We start from the raw sequence: 15,900 nt of genomic DNA, 5'->3' as shown, positions 1-15,900 counted from the left end.
GTAGTACTAAAAAAAAATAAGTAGTACTGAGACACATGGGTGGCTCAGTTGGTTAAGTGTCTGCCTTTGGCTCAGGTCCTGATCCCAGAGGGCTGAGATCGAGCCCCTTATCAGGCTCCCTGCTCAGCTGGGAGCCTGCTTCTCCCTCTTCCTCTGCCATTCCCCTTTCTTGTGCTCTCCAGCTCTCTCTGTCAAATAAATAAAATCTTTAAAAAAAGTAAGTAGTAGTAGCCTGATTCTATCAGTGAGAAAAATTGAAGCTCCAGAAAGGGCAGTATCTTACACAAGGTTACCAACATGTGCTTAGTGTTTTGTCTAGTGTGTTAACAACATAGCATGTACAAAAAACCAAGGGCCATAACTATAAAGTGTACAGAGCAAGGCAGATAACGTAAATGCTGGGTGGTTCTGTGGTGAACCAGAGACCTCATGTCCTATTTAAAGGAAGAAGCCACCACTCAGCTAGGGCCAATTGCTGAAAGACTTTAAGAGAGGCTGGCTATCTCAAATTTTATTTTAAATACTCCAATTTTTAAGTGTTGGCAATTCATTCAAATGTTTAAAAAAAAAGAATGGTCTAGATGTGGCCCAGAAGATGACAATTTGAAAATATGTATTTAAAAAATCTTTCTATTTTATTATTTTTTTGAAGAGTTTATTTATTTGACAGAGAGAAACACAGAGAGCACAAGCAGGGGGAGTGGCAGGCAGAGGGAGAGGGAAAAGCAGGCTCCCCACTAAGCAGGGAGCCTGATGTAGGGCTTGATCCCAGGACTCTGAGATCATGACCCAAGCCAAAGAGAGATGCTTAACTGTCTGAGCCACCCAGGTGCCCCTAAATAAATATGTTTAAATTGACATTTTAGTGATCTAAGAATACAGATGGTCCCTGATTAATAATATTCTACTTATGATTTTTTTTTCAGCTTCCTGATGGTGTGAAAGCTATATGCATTCAGTAGAAACGGTACTTACAATGCTGGATTATGATCTTTTCCTGGGCTAGTAATACCAGTATAATACTCTCTTGTGATGCTGAACAGTGGCAACAAACCACAGCTCCCAGTCACCTACGCCATCATGAGGGTAAACAACTGATACACTTAAAGCCATTCTGTACCTGTGCAACCATTCTGTTTTTCACTTTCGGTACGGTATCCAATAAATTACATGAGCTATTCAATACTTTATTATAAAATATGCTTTGTGTTAGATTTTGCCCAGCTATAGGCTAATGTAAGTGCTGTGAACACATTAAAAGGTAGTCTAGGTTAATCTATCATGTTTGGTAGGTTACATGTATTAAATGCATTTTCAACTATTTGAAACTATTCAAAGAAACTATTTCTTTTTATTTTCTTTTATTTTTTTATAACTCATAGAGCAATTCAGTTTGGTATCATGTTTGGTAGGTTACATGTATTAAATGCATTTTCAATTATTTGAAACTATTCAAAGAAACTAATTCTTTTTATTTTCTTTTATTTTTTTAGAACTCATAGAGCAATTCAGTAATGTGGCAGGATATAAAATCAATGCACAGAAATCAGTTGCTTTCCTATACACTAACAATGTAACTGCAGAAAGAAAAATTAGGGAATCAATTCTATTTATGAGCAACAAAAACTATAAGATACCTTGGAATAAAACTAACCAAAGAGGTGAAGGATCTATACTCTAGAAACTACAGAACACCTACAAAAGAAAGTGAAGAAGACACAAAAAGATGGAAAAACATTTCATGCTCATGGATTGGAAGAATAAACATTGTTAAAAAGTCTACACTGCCCAGAGCAATCTATACTTTCAACACCACCCCAATCAAAATATCATCAGCGTTTTTCAAAGTGCTGAAATTAACAATCCTAAAAGGGATGGAACAAGAAAAGACCCCAAATGGCCAAGGAAATGTTGAAAAAGAAAAAAAACCTGGGGGAATCACGTTGCCTGACTTCAAGCTATACTACAAAGATACAATCACCAAGACAGCACACAGCGGTACTGGCACAAAAACAGGCACATAGACGAATGGAACAGAATAGAGAGCCCAGATATGGACCCTCAACTCTATGGTCAAATAATCTTTGACAAAGCAGGAAAAAATATCCGGTGAAAAAAAAAGACAGTCTCTTCAATAAATGGTGCTGGGAAAATTGGACAACTATATACAGAAGAATGAAACTCAACCATTCTCTTACACCATACACAAAGATAAACTCTAAATGGATGAAAGACCTCAATGTGAGACAGGAATCCATCAAACTCCTAGAGGAGAACATAGGCAGTAACCTCTTCAACATTGGCCACAGCAACTTCTTTCAAGATACATCTCCAAAGGAAAGGGAAACAAAAGCGAAAATTAACTTTTTGGACTTCATCAAGATAAAAAGCTTCTATATAGCAAAGGAAACAGTCAACAAAACAAAGAGGCAACCCATGGAATGGGAGAAGATATTTGCAAGTGACAGTTTAGATAAAGAGCTGATATATATCCAGGATCTATAAAGAACTTCTCAAACTCAACACCCAAAAAGACCAAATAATCAAGTCAAAAAATGGGCAGAAGACATGAACAGATACTTCTCCAAAGAAGACATATAAATGGCTAACAGACACATACAAAAATGTTCATCATCATTAGCCATCAGGGAAATCCAAATCAAAACCACACTGAGATACCACCTTATACCAGTTAGAATGGGAAAAATTGACAAGGTAATAAACAACAAATGCAAGGTGGTACAACCACTTTGGAGAACAGTATGGAGGTTCCTCAAAAAGTTAAAAATAAAGCTAACTCTATAACCCAGCAATTGCACTACTGGGTATTTACCCCAAAGATACAGATGTACTGAAAAGAAGGACCACATGTACCCAATGTTCATAGCAGCAACATCCACAATATCCAAACTGGAAAGAGCTGAGATGTCCTTCAACAGACAAATGGATAAAGAAGATGTGGTCCATATATACAATGGAATATTACTCAACTATTAGAAAGGATGAATACCCAACTCATGCATCAACATGGATGGAATTGGAGGAGATTATGCTAAGTGAAATAAGTCAAGCAGAGAAAGTCAATTATCATATGGTTTCACTTATTTGTAGAACATAAGGAATAGCATGGAGGACATTAGGAGAAGGAAGGGAAAAATGAAGGGGTAGATATCAGAGGGGGAGACAAACCATAAAAGACTATGGACTCTGGGGAACAAAGCGAGGGTTTTGTGGGGGGGTGCTGATGGGTTGGCCTGGTGATGGGTATTAAGGAGAGAACATACAGCTTGGAGCACTGGGTGTCATATGCAAACAATGAGTCATAGAACACTACCTCAAAAATTAATTATGTACTGTATGGTGATTAATATAACATAATAAAAAAAGATTTTATTTGAAAGAGACAGTGCACGCATGCATATACGCACAAGAGGGAGAGGGGCAGAGAGAGAGGCAGCAGCAGATTCCCTGCTGAGCCAGACAGGGGGATTGGTCCCAGGACCCTAAGATCATGACCTGAGCCAAAGGCAGAGCTTAACGAACTGAGTCATGTAGGAGCCCCTCAACTCATATTTTCAATTTATGATGGATTTATCTGGATGTAATCCCATCATAAATCCAGGAAGATCTGTACACTGATACCTCAACTTCATTTAAAAACAATTTTACTTATTTATTTAAATATTTTATTTATTTATTTGAAAGAGAGTGAAAGCAAGAGAGATCACAGAGGGAAAGGGAGAAGCAGACTTGCCACTGAGCAGAAAGCCTGATGCGGGGCTTGATCCCAGGACCCTGAGATAATGACCTGAGCCAAAGGCAGATGCTTAGCTGATTGAGCCACCCAGGCGCCTTGATATCTTAACTTCAATGTGAATAATTAATTAACCAAAGTAATGGGGGTGAGGGTGAAATGACAGCATCAGTATTAATATCATTTTCCATTGAATATTCTATTAGAAGTTTGCATAGTAGTGTCACATAATTGAAAAAATTGTTTCTCTATATTTTAGGCTATGTGGGGAAAGTATCGACAAGTAGACAAAGAGTAAACAGGTCATCAGTAAAAATGATAGATCCTGGATAACATTAAAACCTAAAATTCTGTTCTTAAGTAGCTAAAATTGGCTGTATTTATATGATTGAAAATCTAAATCATAATTCATGCACACTGAGGCTTTAAAAATAATGGGAATGGATAGGAATTACTGATTTCTAATTGTTAAAAAATATGACAACTAGAGAAAGAAATTTATGCTTCCAATTTTTTTAACTTATAGAAAGTCATCTGAAAATACTGTACGTGCTTTGACAAATAATAAGCTAAGCTTAACTTAAAGTTAAGCTTTGACCTACTGGTAATTACCAAGGGAATAAAAAAAAATTTCAACTTTTTCATTAGAAAAGTCATACAGATCACAGTGTTTCATTATTTTTCTTTTTTCTTTTTTTAAAAAGATTTTATTTATTATTTATTTGACAGACAGAGATCACAAGTAGGCAGAGAGGCAGGCAGAGAGAGAGGAAGGGAAGCAGGCTCCCTGCTGAGCAGAGAGCCTCATGTGGGGCTCGATCCCAGGACCCCGGGATCATGACCTGAGCCGAAGGCAGGGGCTTTAACCCACTGAGCCACCCAGGTGCCCCTCATTATTTTTATTTTTGAAGTACACATTAAGAAGGGCAGAAGAAAGATGTGGACAGAAAATTAGTAAGTACTCCTTGGGAATATTTTTAGCCTTTATCAAACAACTGTACCTCTAATTATAGCTACACAAGGTACTGTGATTTTTGAATATAGTTTAGTAAGCTAATTATTATTTACAAGTTTAAACAAAAATTATCAGTGTGGTACAGGGTGACTTCAGTCTTTCCGCTGGGAAATGAAAACATTCCAAAGACTAAAAGTTTTAAAGATGAGATTAAGATAGTAGTATTAAATCCATCATGTAACTAGTAATGTCTTGTTATAATAATGTTATTTCAACATGTTCAAAACTAAGCAGGATTTCTCCCCAGCTACGTAGGCTACTCTCTTTTCCTTTTCTTCAGAGCAGAAGAAACTCTCCCATATAGCTGTAGCTTGGAAATACTTTGCTTTTTTTGAAGATTCTATTCATTTATTTGAGAGAGAGAGAAAGAGCCAGAGAGAAGGCATGAGTGGAAGGGAGGGGCAGAGGCAAAAGCAGACTCCCCACTAGACAGGGAGCCCAACATGGGGCTCAATCCCAGGACCCTGGGACCATCACCTGAGCCAAAGGCATATTCCTAACCAACTGAACCATCCAGGTACCCTGCTTAGAAATACTTTAAATCACATGTTTGGGTTTTGTGAAAAGAGTTGAGTAGCCTAGTTACATTTATATTTACTCCAGTACTCCATTTATATTTCACTTTAAGATGATGAGAACTCAAAACCAGAAAGACCCCACCAAAAAGTATTACAGACCAATATCCCTGATGAACATGGATGCAAAAATTCTCACCAGGACACTAGCTAATAGGATCCAATGGTACATTAAAAAGGATTATTCACCATGACCAAGTGGGATTTATTCCTGGGCTGCAAGGGTGGTTCAACATTCGCGAATCAATCAATGTGATACAATACATTAATAAAAGAAAGGGCAAGAACCATATGATCCTCTCAATAGATGAAAAGCATTTGACAAAATACAGCATCCTTTCTTGATAAAAACTCTCAGCAGGGTAGGGACAGAAGGAATATACCTCAAGATCATCAAAGCTATATAGAAAGAACCACGGCTAATATCATCCTCAATGGGGAAAAACTGAGAGCTTTTCACATAAGGCCAGGAACATGACAGGGATGTCCACTCTCACCACTGTTGCTCAAGATAGTATTTGAAGTCCTGGCCTCAGCAATCAGACAACAAAAAGAAAAAGGAATAAAAGGCATCCAAATCAGCAAAGAAGTCAAATTCTCACTCTTAGCAGATGACATGATCTTCTGTATGGAAAACCCAAAGATTCCACTCAAAAATTGCTAGAACTCATACTGGAATTTGGCAAAGTCACAGGATATAAAATTAATGCACAGATGTCAATTGCATTTCTATACACTAACAATGAGGCAGAAGAAAGAGAAATCAAGGAATTGATCCCATTTACAATTGCACCAAAATCCATGTGATACCCAGGAATAGGTATTCCTAACCAAAAAGGTAAAGGATCTGTACTCTGAAAACTATAGAACACTTATGAAAGAAATTGAGGGAGACACAAGAAATGGAAAACTTTCCATGCTTATGGATTGGAAGGACAGATAGTGTTAAAATGTCTAAGCTAACTAGAGCAATACACATTCAATGAAATCCCTATCAAAATACCATCAGCTTTCTTCACGGAGCTGGAACAAACAATCTTAAACTTCGTATGGAACCAGAAAAGACCATGAGTAGCCAAAGAAATGTTAAAAAAAAATAAACCCAAAGCTGGAGGCATCACAATTCTGGACTTCAAGCTGTATTACAAAGCAGTAATCATCAAGACAGTATGGTCCTGGCACTAAAGCAGACACATAGATCAATGAACAGAATAGAGAGTCCCAAAATGGACCTTCCACTCCATGGTCAACTAATCTTTGACAAAGAGAGAAAGAATATCCAATGGAAAAAAGACAGTCTCTTCAACAAATGGTGCTGGAAAAACTGGACAGCCACATGTAGGAGAATAAAACTGGACCACTTTCTTACACCTTACATATAAATAAACTCAAAATGGATGAAAGACCTAAATATGAGAGTGGAATCCATCAAAATCCTAGAGGAGAAAAGATGCAGAAATCTCTTTGACCTTGGCTGCAGCAATTTCTTGCTAGACACATCTTCAAAGGCAAGGGAAACAACAGCAAAAATGAACTTTTAGGACCTCATCAAAATAAAAAGCTTTGCACAGCAAAGGAAACAGTCAACAAAACTAAAAGACAACCGACAGAATGGGGAGAAGATACATGCAAATGTCTTAGCAGATGAAGGGCTAGTATCCAAAATCTATAAAGAACTTACCAAACTCAACACCTAAAATACAAATAATCCAGTCAAAAAATGGTCAGAAGACATGAACAGACATTTCTCCAAGGAAGACATACAAATGGCCAACAGGCACATGAAAAGATGTTCAACACCATTTGGTATCAGGGAAATATAGATCAAAATGACAGTGAGATAACACCACACACCAGTCAGAATGGCTAAAATTAACAACTCAGGAAATAACAGATATTGGCAAGGATGTGGAGACAGGGGAACTCTCTTACACTGTTGGTGGGAATGCAAGCTGCTATAGCTACTCTGGAAAACAGTATGGAGGTTCCTCAATAAGTTAAAAATAGAGCTACCCTATAAACCAGCATGTGCACTACTAGATATCTATCCAAAAGATACAAACACAGTAATTCAAAGGGGCACCTGCACCTCAATGTTTATAGCAGCAATGTCCACAACAGCTCAAATATGGAAAGAGCCCAGATGTCTATCAACAGATGAGTGGATAAAGAAGAGGTGGTATGTGTGTGTGTATATATATATATATATATATAATGGAATATATATAAAATGGAATATCACTCAGCCATCAAGAAGAATGAAACCTTGCCATTTGCAATGATATGGATGGAAGTAGAGGATATTAATGCTAAGTGAAATAAGTCAGTCAGAGAAAGACAAATACCACATGATTTTACTCATATGTGGAACTTAAGAAAAAAACAAATGAACATAGAAGGGAAGGAAAAATAAAATAAGATGAAAATTGAGAGGGAGGCATACCATAAGAGACTCTGAACTCTAGGAAACAAACTGTGGGTTGCTGGAGGGGAGGTGGGGAGAGGGAAGGGATAATTGGATGATGGGTGAAAGGAGAGCACTTGATGAAATGAACACTGGGTGTTACATGCAACTGATGGATCACTAAATTCTATCCCTGAAACTAATAAAAAATAATAGTCAAAAAAAGAGAAAAAAAATAAAATGATGGGAAATCATATTAAGTGACAAAGTGTTAACAAAGGCTGGACAAATTACTTTATCTCTCTGTCCCTAAACTTGTCTCTAGGATGAGGCTAACACTGTTAAGAGAATTTTAAAAAATCATGTAACATACTCAGTACATATAAGCGATCAATAAATGTTAGCTCTACGGTTATACAATAAAATGGTTACTCACTCTTTTGTTGAGACAAATAACAGGCCACAGGCTGCAACCCAGTGTGCAACAGCAGCAGAGACAACCACATAGTAGCCATTTCACATTGACCGGGAGAGCCTTTTTCAAACATGAATTCACACGGCCAATGCTGGTCTTAAATTCTTCCGGGGCCACCTATAACAAGGGTGCAATCTTTACTTAACATTTTGTGGGCAGCTTTCCACTATTTATCTCTAAATGTGAAGAAAATGTTTGTCTTTTACAAACACTTTAAGGAATTACATGTCTAAATAGATTTCCTCCTTTAATGTATTACCATACTCTTGGATGACATTAGAAAGCAAAACAATATAATTTCATGTTTACAGAACTTAATTCTGATGTTCAAAAATAATCTGAAATTACCAGCATTAAAATCACAGCAAAATTGGTGGTAAAGAATACCTGTCAAGCAGTTTTTCTACCAAACATTCTCATTATTCAGGCAATATTATAGTCTCCAATTATTCTTGCTTGTAAGACCAGAAGCATAATGTAACAATAAAAACCTAAATACTGCCAGAGGAAATGGAATTAAAATTAGACTCTGGTTATATTCCTGGATTACTTTTTTTTTTCCTGGATTACTTTTAAATAGGCAACTCTTGAAACTTTCTCCCTGGCAAATTTGCAGCACAATTTTAATACTTGCCATCATTTGTAGGGAAAAGTTACACTAATAAGACAGTGAGGAGTAACGACATTAAAAAAGGGTCTTAATATTCAGCATAAAATGTACTAAAAAAACTGCTGTAAATTTGGAAATTTGAAAGGTTTTTAAATATACAAATTTAATATCTTAATTACTACCACCATTCCTGGAAGTGGCTGCTTGTGCCTCTCTGTAAACAATGACAAAGTTAGTTCAAAGGCAAGAGCATGACAGGCATAATTAGATTTATACCGAAAATTCTGCTTGAAGGTTATACAATTCAAAGGCACACTAAAAATAGTTTGCTTTCAGTGAAATCACATTTGTGGATCACAAAAATTATTCTCTTTCATTTAGAAAGCTGTCAGACTGTAAAATCTATGGGAAAACATTTTAGCATCTGGCTGGGCATGAAAAAATTATGAAAATATTAGAAAAAAATAAGCTGCTATAAAATAAAAACCCTATTAACATGTTAGGTGTATAAAATATGGAGTTTTACAACTCTTCCAAGTAAAAATTGTAGTAGAGAATTCAATTTATTACATTTTTGTCTTTTAATAGATATATCTTAGAATCAACACTATAAAAACATGCAGATGTTATAAATATAATGACCAAAGAATTCAGCACCATCATGATTAAAACATTATACTAGCTTTATTAGAATTGTTCACGCCACTCAATAAAGTTAATTGCTTAACCCATACATTTGATTTTCTTCCTAATATGTTAACCAACAATAGTTGTAAAATTGCAAGGCTCAAAAAACTGTTTTTACATGGGTATGTAAACTAATCTATACACTCCAACTAAATTGCTGGCAATATGACTTAAGACAATCACTGAGTAAAAAGAATTTCAATTAAATGACTAACTTCCTGGGGGTAAATATGAAAATAAATTCAGAGAACCAAGCCTTGTAACTGAAAAACAGAAAATGCTAACAGGCTAAGCATATCAGACAATAAATGAAGATTTTCATTTAATAAGTAATAATAATAAGTAATAGTTACTTATTAGCTATGAAAAATCATAGGCAAATTCATTTAATTTTTCTGAGTTTTAGTTTCTCCTATATAAAATGAAAATAATAACCTTTGTCTCATATATCTTACAGGAAAAGGGCAAATTCATTTAATTTTTCTGAGTTTTAGTTTCTCCTATATAAAATGAAAATAATAACCTTTGTCTCATATATCTTACAAGAAATGGGCCTCATATCTTAAAAAGAACCTCATTAACCAGAATGCTTTGAAAAAGGAAGCCACTTCCTCTTGACTAGATTTGGAGAAAGAAAAGCAAAGCTCTCTTTTGCATGGTCTCACCTGAAGGCAAGGCATTTGATCAGGTAACCATTAATAATCCATAGCCTTGCTACACGTTCTATTATAAACAAAAGGCTAATTAGCTACATTTTGTTTTTCAATTTTTCATTTTAATTCCAGTAAGTTAACATACAGTGTTATATTAGTTTCAAGTGTATAATAGAGTAATTCAACAGTTCCATACATTACCCTGTGTTCTTCAAGACAAGTGCACATAATCCCCATCACTACTTCACTCATCCCCCCATAACCATCAGATTGTTCTCTATAATTAAGTCTGCTTCTTGCTTTGTCTTATTTTTTCTCTTTACTTGTTTTGTATCTAAAATTCCACATACAAGTGAAATCCTACAGTATTTGTCTTTCTCTGGCTGACTTATTTCACTTAGTATTAAATATACTCTCTAGTTCCATCCATGTTGTTGCAAATGGCAATATTCCATTCCTTTATATGGCTGAATAATATTGCATTTTGTGGATATATCTATATCTGTATCTGTAACTATATATCACATTTTCTTTATCCATTCATCAGTCCATGGACACTTACACTGCTTCCATACCTTGGCTCTTGTAAATAATGCTGCTATAAACATTGAGGTGCATATATCCCTTTGATTTAGTGTTTTCGTACTCTTTGGGTAAATACCTAGTAGTGTGATTGCTGGATGATAAAGCAGTTCTATTTTTGACTTTTTTGAGGAACTTCCATACTGTTTTCCATAGTGGCTGCACCTGTTTGCATTCCCCACAGTACCCGAGTGTTCTTTTGTCTCCACATCGTTCTTACTGTTTGGGTTATTATGGCTTTGAAATATAACTTGAAGTCTGGAATTGTGATGCCTCCAGCTTTGCTTTTCTTTTTTAAGATTGCTTTGGTTATTTGGGGTCTTTTGTGATTCCAGACAAATTTTAGGGCTGTTGATTCCAGTTGTGTGAAAAATGCTGTTGTAGACTGCATTAAATCTATAGACTGCTTTGGGTAATATAGGCATTTTAACAATATTTGTTTTTCCAATCCATGAGCATGGAATGTCTTTCCATTCCTTTGTGTTGTCTTGAATTTCTTTCATCAGTGATTTATGGTTTTCAGAGTACAGGTCTTTCACCTCTTGGGTTAGGTTTATTCTTAGGTGTCTTATTATTTTGGATGAAATTGTAAATGGGATGTTTTCTTAATTTCTCTGTCACTTCATTGTTAGTGTATAGAAATGCATCAGATTTCTGTACATTGATTTTGTATCCTGTGACTTAAATTTGTTTATCAGTTCTAGCAATTTTTTGGTGGGGTCTTTAGGATTTTCTATATATAGTATCATATCATCTGCAAATAGTGTAACTTTTACTTCTTCCTTGCTGATTTGGATGCCTTTTATTTCTTTTTGCTGTCTGACTGCTGTGGCAAGGACTTACAGTACTATGTTGAATACAGGTGGTGAGAGTAGACATCCCTGTTTTGTTCTGTTTTTCACCATTAAGGATGATGTTAGCTGTGGGTTTTTCATAGGTGGCGAGGTATATTCTCTCCAAACTTATTTTGTTAAGAGTTTTTATCATGAATGTGCATTTGAAAAGAATGTGTATTCTGCTGTCCTAGGAGGGAATGTTCTGAATATCTGTTAAGTTCATCTATTCCAGTGTGTCATTCAAAGCCATTGTTTCCTTATTGATGTCCTGTTTAGACGATCTGTCCACTTAATGTAAGTGTGGTGTTAAAGTTCCCCACTATTACTGTATTATTATGGATTAGTTCCTTTACGTTTGTCGTTAACTGTTTACATATATAATTTACATTTAAACAATTATCATAGCTTCATGTATCTTCATATATCTTATAGCATATAATTCACATATCATATAATTCATATATCTTCATGTTGGATTATCCCCTTTACTATTATATATTGTCCTTTGCTTCTTGTTACAGTCTTTGGTTTAAAGTCTGTTTTGTCTGATATAGATGTTGCTATTCTGGCTTTCTTTTGATATCCATTTGAATGTTAAATGTTTCTCAATCCTCTCACTCTCAATCTGTAGGTGTCCTTAGGTCTAAAATGGGCCTCTTGCAGGCAGCAAATAGATGGGTGTTTTTTTTCTTAATCCATTATGCCACCCTATGTCTTTTGATTGAAGCATTTAGTCCATTTACATTCAAAGTAATTATCAATAGATATTTATTGCCATTTTATTACTTGTTTTGTGGTTGTTTCTGAAGACTTACTCTGATCCTTTCTTGTCTTTTTTCATGTTTTGCTTACTTCTTTAATGATATGTTTGGATTTTTCTCTCCATTCTTTGCATATCTACTAGTGGTTTTCGATATGTGCTTACCATAAGGTTTGTATATAACCTCTTCTGCATATAGCAGTCCATATTTTTGATGGTCATTTAAGTTTGAACATATTCTTTTCTCCTGTCCTCCACACCTTTTAGGTATGTTATTGTATTTTATATCCTTCCTTTGTGAGTTTGACTTTTTTGCAGAAAAATTCATTTTTACTGCTTTTGTGTTCCCTGCATCTATACTATCACTTTTGGTCTCTCTACTCAAAGAGGCCCTTTTAATATTTCTTGCAGAGCTGGTTTAATGGTCATGAACTCCTTTAGCGTTTGCTTGTCTAGAAAACTTTATCTCTCTTTGTATTGTGAATGATAGCCTAGCCAGGTAGATAGAGTATTCTTGGCTGCAGATTCTTCCCTTTCAGCACCTTGAATACATTGTTACCCATTTCTGGTTTGCAAAGTTTCTTTTGAAAAACCTCCTGCTAGCCTTATGGGTTTTCCCTTGTAATTTAATGACTTCTTTTGTCTTGCTGCTTTTAAAATTTTTTATCACTATATTTTAATTTAGTGACAATATATCTGTGTGTTGGTCTGCTTTTGTTGATTCTGTTGGGGGGTGTTCTCTGTGCCTCCTGGATCTAGATCTCTCTTTCTTTCCCAAGATTAGGGGAACTTTCAGCTCTTATTTCTTCAAATAAATTTTTTGCCCCCCCCCCTTCTCTCTCTTCTTTTTCTGGGATTCCTATAATATGAACGCTATTACATTTGATGGAGTCACTCAGCTCTCTCTGTTTATTCCCATTTTGCATCTTCTCTTTCTTTTCTCCCTCTTGTTCAGCTTATTTTCCATTACTTTGTCTTCTAGGTCACTAATTCATTTCTCTGCTTCTTCCATCCTCTGTTTATTCCATCAAACATGTTTCTCATTTCTCTATTATTATTTTTTATAAGATTTTATTTATTTATTTGACAGAGAGAGAGAGAGAGAGAGAGGTGTCACAAGTAGGTATAGCAGGAGGCAGAGGGAGAGGGAGAAGTAGGCTCCCTGCTCAGCAGAGAGCCCTATGTAGGGCTTGATCCCAGGACCCCAGGATCATGACCTGAGCCAAAGGCAAATGTTCAACCAACTGAGCCACCCAGGCACCCCACATGTTTCTTATTTCATTTATGTTGTGCCCTTTATCTCTGCTATGTTATTCCTTCCTTTGTGTTAATGGTCTCACTCAGGTCTTCCACTTTTTTCTCAAGTCCAATGAGTATCCTTATGACCACTGCTTATATTCTCTATCAGGGATGTTACTTACATCTGTTTGACTTAGGTCTCTGGCTATGGCCTTGTCCTGTTCTTTCATTTAGGATCAATTTCTCTCTCTCGTCATTTTGTTTGCCTCTTTGTGTCTCTTTTCTCTGTGTTAAGATTAAGTCAGTGTTTTTTCTGTTCTTGAAAGTAGTGACTTTATGAAGAAGAGGTCCTGGAGAGCCCTGGAGTGCAGTGTCCCCTGTTCACCAGAACCTGGATCTTCAGTAGAGTATCCTATGTGTGTTTTTATGCCCTGCTGTTTCATCTGATTCAATTTTCCTTTTAGTGCAGTCATTTGCAGTGACTTTCTGCCTGTTGTGGCCATGCTTGCTCTCTGTGGGGACCCAGGAGGCCAGCTCTGGGTGGGAGGAGTTCCCACTGAGGAAGATAGTGTTAGCAAAATTTTTGCTGGGTCACTAGTCCTATGCTGGATCCCCTGAAGCACTGTGGCAGCTGGGGGCTTCAGGCCAGGGTGACTAAGGGCACAGGGCTGGGCATGGTATGTGACGGTAGCTAATGGTGTGTGGTTGGGCATGGCCCATGAGGGCTGCTGAGTGCATGCAATTGAGTGCAGTGTGCAAAGGCACCTGTAGACATCTGGCTGAGTAGGCGAGTGATGGAGCCTAGGAACAATGGAAGGCGTCCAGAGGGGTGCACAGGTGGGCATGGCTTGTGATGGGCAATCAGCTACATTTTGAATACAAATTCAATGTTCTTCAGTTCTTCAATTCTTTAGAGGAAAAACAGAGATGTCCTTTTAAAAAACAGAGGGGAGTGGGATGCCTGGGTGGCTCAGTCGGTTAAGCCTCTGTCTTTGGCTCAGGTCATGATCCCAGGTCCCTGGGATCGAGTCCCGCATTGGGCTCTGTGCTCGGCAGGGAGCCTGCTTCTCTCTCCACCTTCTGCCTTCCACTCTGCCTGCTTGTGTGCTCTCACTCTGACAAATAAATAAATAAAATCTTAAAAAAATAAACCAGAGGGGAGATAGGCAAGGTGGCGGAGAAGTAGCAGATTGAAGCGACATCAGATCGCAGGAGTTCAGCTAGATAGGTATCAAACCATTCTGAACACCTACAAACTCAACCGGAGATAGAAGAGAAGTGCAGCAATTCTAGGAACAGAAAATCGACCACTTTCTGAAAGGTAGGACACGTGGAGAAGTGAATCTGAAGGGACGGGAAGATAGACCATGGGGGAGGGGCCGGCTCCTGGTAAGTGGAAGAGCAACGGAGCACAAAATCAGAACTTTTTAAAGGTCTGCTCCACTGAGGGACATCGTTCCAGAGGCTAGTGGGGGTGAAGCCCTCACGGGGAAAGTGTGGTCTCAGGTCCTGCAGGGTCACAGAAAGATCGGGGGTGTCTGAGTTTGGCAAAGCTGCGAGGTATTGGAGCAGGAAAGCCGACTACAGACAGAGCCAAAGAATAAGCTTTCTGATTGGGGTTTTCTTAAACCATGATCCAAGGCGCAGATGGGCCACTGCTTCTCATGCCACAAGTGGCAGATCTGGGGAGACTCATCTTCCTGCTCCTGAAGGAACAGTGCAGCAGGAATCTGCTGGGTTTGGGGCTGTGCACCAGAGATAGAAATGTTTGGTCACATGCCGGGTGAGCTCGGAGTGCGGCTGGAGACCAGGGAAACAGGAGTGATTGACTGCTTATCTCTGAGGGCACACTGAGGAGTGGGGCCCGAGCTCTTGGCTCCTCTGGGCCAGAGAATGGAAAGCGGTCATTTTCATTCCCATCCTCCAGAGCTCTACGGAAAGCATTCAGGGAACAAAAGCTCTGAGAGCAAACGAGCAGATTACTTAGCCTGGGCCCTGGCAAGGGCAGTGCAATTTGGGCTAGGGCAAAGATATTTGATAATCACTGCAACAGGCCCCTCCCCCAGAAGATCAGCAAGAACATCCAGCCAAGACCAAACTCACTGATCAAGGAGAACAGCAGAACTCCAAAGCTAGGGGAAAGCATTGCATAGAATTCATGGCTTTTCTGCATATCCCTTTAGTCTTGCAAAGTTAAATTTTTTATTAATTTTATTTTTTTCTTATTCTATTTTATTAACTTTTCCTCTTTCCTCCTTTAGCATTTTATAACTAGTTTGTCTTAACAATACCTTTCTAAAAAAATCTTTT

The 15,900-nt window shown here is 37.4% G+C and overlaps 1 protein-coding gene across 4 annotated transcripts in view; it reads right to left on the bottom strand.

The window, feature by feature from the left end:
- CHIC1 (cysteine rich hydrophobic domain 1) overlaps window positions 1-15,900 on the bottom strand; it is a 61,284-nt gene that overhangs the window by 22,902 nt on the left and 22,482 nt on the right. For 3 of the 4 annotated variants that reach the window (XM_032849755.1, XM_032849757.1, XM_032849754.1), the window contains exon 3: window positions 8,185-8,340. The exons of the other annotated variant lie outside the window; for it this stretch is intronic. In XM_032849755.1, coding sequence (XP_032705646.1) covers window positions 8,185-8,340 — 156 coding nt within the window. The remainder of the gene's footprint in view (window positions 1-8,184; window positions 8,341-15,900) is intronic. 4 annotated transcript variants of the gene reach the window in all.

The sequence above is a fragment of the Lontra canadensis genome, unplaced genomic scaffold, assembly GCF_010015895.1.
Source record: "Lontra canadensis isolate GAN:19392208 unplaced genomic scaffold, GSC_riverotter_1.0 scaffold246, whole genome shotgun sequence".
NCBI lineage: Eukaryota > Metazoa > Chordata > Mammalia > Carnivora > Mustelidae > Lontra > Lontra canadensis.
This window is presented reverse-complemented; position numbering and strand designations above follow the sequence as displayed.